The sequence below is a fragment of the Lepeophtheirus salmonis genome, chromosome 9 (assembly GCF_016086655.4).
Source record: "Lepeophtheirus salmonis chromosome 9, UVic_Lsal_1.4, whole genome shotgun sequence".
Classification (NCBI taxonomy): domain Eukaryota; kingdom Metazoa; phylum Arthropoda; class Copepoda; order Siphonostomatoida; family Caligidae; genus Lepeophtheirus; species Lepeophtheirus salmonis.
The window spans coordinates 28552838-28557261 of NC_052139.2; the positions used below are offsets into that span (position 1 = coordinate 28552838).

At 36.2% G+C, this 4424-nt stretch overlaps 1 protein-coding gene across 1 annotated transcript; it reads left to right on the plus strand.

The window, feature by feature from the left end:
* The first annotated feature begins 353 nt into the window (after positions 1–353).
* Positions 354–4165, plus strand: LOC121124164 (formimidoyltransferase-cyclodeaminase). The gene is made up of 7 exons (XM_040719290.2): positions 354–510; positions 577–849; positions 910–1181; positions 1253–1612; positions 1683–1821; positions 3501–3845; positions 3902–4165. The coding sequence occupies exons 1-7, from the start codon at positions 457–459 to the stop codon at positions 4091–4093; spliced, it is 1635 nt and encodes a 544-aa protein (XP_040575224.1). The 5' UTR covers positions 354–456; the 3' UTR covers positions 4094–4165.
* Positions 4166–4424: the final 259 nt, after the last annotated feature.

The window sequence follows — 4424 nt, forward strand, 5'->3', positions numbered from 1 at the left end:
GTAGCCCTCCCAAATAAAGAAATTTTTGCTTTTTATAAGAAAAGTTCATATTTGAAATTTAAAAAAAAAAAAAATTCAAATTTAATATAAATTTTCTAACTTTTTTTTCGAAAAAATGTCTGATATAGGTAAAGTGAAATTATATAGTTATTCCCTCAACTCTATTGCAAAAACGTCTGTACAAAAAATGAAAAAACTTCTCCTTAATGTATTTTATATTTGTAAATAATATCGTTTATTATTCCCTGAATATGTTGTTTGTTATAGAAGCACTTGTTGTTGAACTTTGGACATTTGAGTCGGTTTCAAAGGGGTGAAACAGGATTTGTTTTTTTCTATTTAAGATGAACACATATCACATTCGGGGCTACCAAAATACATAAATATATATATGTATATGTATTACATATATAAGCTTACTCTAATAGACACATAACCTTTAGTTGAGCTGATATCATGACTCAAATCATTGAGTGTGTTCCTAATTTCTCTGAGGGAAAGGATCCTAAGGTACTTCAAATATAGAAAATTGGAGAGTAAATGAATGTAAAAATCGATTCGTGTTGATTATTATAGATCATTGAGGCCATATCCGATGCAGTCAAGAGTGTGCAAGGCGTCACCCTCCTGGATGTGGATCCAGGCTCATCCACTAATCGCACAGTCTATACATTTGTTGGAGATCCGGAGTCTATTGTAGAAGGCGCCCTTGCAGCCGCTAAAGCCGCGTATTCCTTGATAGATATGAGCAAACATTCTGGAGAACATCCACGACTGGGAGCCCTTGATGTTTGCCCCTTTATTCCTGTCCGTGGAGTAACGGTGGAAGAAGCTATTCAAGTGTCAAAGGTTCATTTATATGTATATTAATGTCCAGGAGCTTATTATATTTTCTGATCTTTTATGTAGAACTTTGGAAAGAGGCTGGCAGATGAATTGTCTATTCCTGTATATCTCTACGGCTATTCTGCGGATCCAAATAAACCCTATAGAAAAACTATGCCTCAAATCCGTGAAGGGGAATATGAAGGACTGAAAGATAAGATTCAAAAGAAGGAGTGGGCTCCAGATTTTGGACCAAGTACTTTTGTTCCGTCATGGGGTGCAACAGTGACGGGTGTGAGAAAGTTTTTGATTGCTTATAACGTGAATCTCTTAGGCACAAAGGAGCAGGCTCACAAGTAAGCTGCCACCTTCATACATATTTGAGTTATTTCTACCAAATGCCATGCTTTTTTTTTCTTTAAAATAGAATTGCAATTAGAATAAGGGAAAAGGGTGCTGGTAAGGGGAAACCCGGGAAATTTAAATGTGTTCAAGGTATGGGATGGTTCCTTGAGGAATGTAATATTGCACAAGTGTCTCTGAATGTGACTGATATGGACGAAACACCAATGCATGCTGTCTTTGAGGAATGTAAATCCATTGCAAATTCAATCAATGTGGCCGTAGCAGGATCAGAGGTTGTGGGTCTTCTTCCACTCTCAACTCTATTGGAGGCTGCTGAATACTATATTAAACAAGAAAATCTATTTATTCTTGAGGAGGATCAAAAAGTAAAGCTTGCCATCAATCGGTTAGGCCTCTCCACACTTTCTCCCTTCAATCCAAAGTACGTTGTTTCAAAATGTATCATATTTTTACTATTCAAAATTATGTTCTAAACGCCATTTCATATCCAGAGAGCGGATCATTGAGTATTGTCTTCCTGAGGTAGAGGGCCCACTTGCAAGTCTGTCTGTGAAGGACTTTATTCTTACTGTAGGAGCTAGGACACCTACTCCTGGAGGAGGATCCGTCTCTGCCGTCGTTGGAGCACTTGTAAGTTTCCTTTTGAATAATAACTGTAGCTGTAAGTTCTAAGCATTTACATCCGTCTAAAATTCGTTGTAATTGGCAGTATGAGAGGTTTAAAAAAAAAACTGATATGCCCTCTTAAAGAATTATATAATAATGATAACATTAGGAATAACTCCATCGTCGATCCTCAATAGTACAAGGGCTCATACATTACCAATCCTCAATGTTACACTCTGTCTTTAATTAGTAAAAACACTTTGTATTTAGATGTTATTAATACCTTAAGAATCCATATTCATAAACCAAAGTTTGTCTGTCTGTCCTAATCAATGTATGCTCTCGGTAGATTCATTTTTGATTTAAGAAATAACAATTTATAGACCCAGAGTCTGCCACAGAAGATGATACCCCGTAAGGTATAGAAAGTTTGACTCCTTGAAATTACTTGTCACCTAAACTATTAATTATTTTTTTGTCATCTTACCCTCCCCAAGCCTCCATACCCCCTTTGAAATAGCCAAAGGCTTGTTTATTTGATTCCATACGAAACATGGTCAAATTTGCATCAACGTATAGTTTAACGTGAAAAAATGTCAATTTTAAGCTTTTCTGGGTACTTTGTATTTGGTCTAACCCAGGGGTAGGCAGCGTTTTTAGACATGGAGTACCAACTTCAACATTTTTAATCAATGAGTGTGCCACTATCAAAAACAATGATAATAAACTACGGGAATATGTTCTAATAGGCGCGTGTCAGTTAATATGCCTCTGCATGCCAGCAGTGGCACGACTGTCATAGGTTGCCGACCCCTAGTCTAACCTCAAGTTTCTGACAGATTTTTTTTGTTAGTCTGGGTTTTCTTAGATGCCCGGCCATTATATTATAAATTGGTACAAGTTTTGACACATTTGTCTTATGGGGTTAATAAACTACCTGGATGTTATTTTCAGGGAGGTCGGCAAGCCAACACAGCCGGGGTGAGGTCAGGCTGGCAAAACATTCAATGTTTTAGGTGAATTAAGTAATTTTAGGGGTTAAAACCTTCTGTAATTTATATGGTAAAATCTTACGTGGTATGCTCCTAGACTATTTGTCATATTAATTAAATCTGGTGGGCGTTTTGTATGAAGCATCAAGCGCGCCGTTATTAAAAAAGAAAGGGAGTACATGAGGATCCCGCTGAACACGGTAAATAACTGCACGGTTTTTGCATTGCGTGCTGCTTGGAATTATTCCGGCTCCCCATAGAGTGCAGTATATTCCACTCATGTATCGTTTTTTTAAAAATATTATGATAATAAATTATAAAAGATACTATACATTGAAGTAAATTCATGAGTCTTCTTGACTCGTATGAGCTCAGGTTTTTTTTTGTTTGTAAGTAATAGTTTATTCTTTATATATATATCAAAATTTGAACTAATTTTAATCACTCAACCGTTCTTGAATTATTGAATTAGTAAGTGTTCTGATTTGAATGGATCACCCTGTATATAAGGAAAGGGATTTGTTGTTACTCCCTTTTTCTCTAGTCTGTTGCTAGTCATATAATAAAATAACACAGCACGTGGGCTGCTCCCTTCCCAAACATTTTTCAAATTCCAGGGTCAATTTTTGAGTTTGTACATAGCATAAGTACCTTAACATTATGGCTTTAATTATAACTTGAACTATAATTTGTCATCTACCTCCTCTTTAGGGAGCTGGACTCTGTGCCATGATGGGTCAGCTTTCATGGGGTCGAAAAAAATGGGAGCATATTGATAAGGAAATGAGAGAAATCCTTCCAGGGCTTGTGTCTCCTTCTAGAAAAATGATTTCCTTTATAGACGCAGATACAGAGGCTTTCAATAAATACATGACCTCTCTCAAACTCCCCTCTGACACCCCCGAACAGATTGAAGCTAAGGAAGAAGCAATGGATCAAGGATTAAAAACATCGACAGGAGTACCTTTTAACTTGGCAAAGCTTGCAAACAATTCATGGGAATCAGCCATTCAATTAGCTGAAATCGGGAATATGAACTGTAAATCCGATTTAGAGGTATGAAAGCAAATACTACTTTGTGTAATCCCAGTGACCCTTTCTTCCAATTATAGGTAGGCTCCAAGCTCCTTGAGGTAGCAGTATATGGAGCATCACGTAACGTACTCACAAACCTTAAGGACATTAAGGATGAGGATTTCAAGAAAAAGATGACTACCGATATTGAAAAGGAAGTGCTCATTGCAAAAGAGAAATGTGCTCTAATCTTGGAAATCCTTGAAAGACGAGATCAAGAGGAATCATGACCACATAGGGATTATGACTGCATCATTGACATATTTATTACTCATTGCGTGAAATATATTAGTTTTAATTAATTATAGTACTTTATAATTTATTTTTGACGTGAGTTAATCATGAGCTGGGAAAAACTGTTTGATACACGTGTATATTTGTATTAATATATTTTTGCTAAATTAATGTTTAACACACCTGAAATCCATGATTACAGGGAGTCCACGATAAATTGGAACTACTTTAAACTTCATCCAGATCCATAATGTGGATATTCGGAGTTAAATCATACTAATATAAAAGGTTGCGTGAACAATACACTATAACTTCCACCACAATTGT

Excerpts from the sequence above, each read along its gene's own strand:
- LOC121124164 (XM_040719290.2), top strand. The coding sequence starts at position 457 with ATGACTCAAATCATTGAGTGTGTTCCTAATTTCTCTGAGGGAAAGGAT. Across the intron at positions 850-909 it reads AAGCTATTCAAGTGTCAAAG|AACTTTGGAAAGAGGCTGGC; the intron begins GTTCATTTATAT and ends TCTTTTATGTAG. Across the intron at positions 1,613-1,682 it reads CTTTCTCCCTTCAATCCAAA|AGAGCGGATCATTGAGTATT; the intron begins GTACGTTGTTTC and ends TTTCATATCCAG.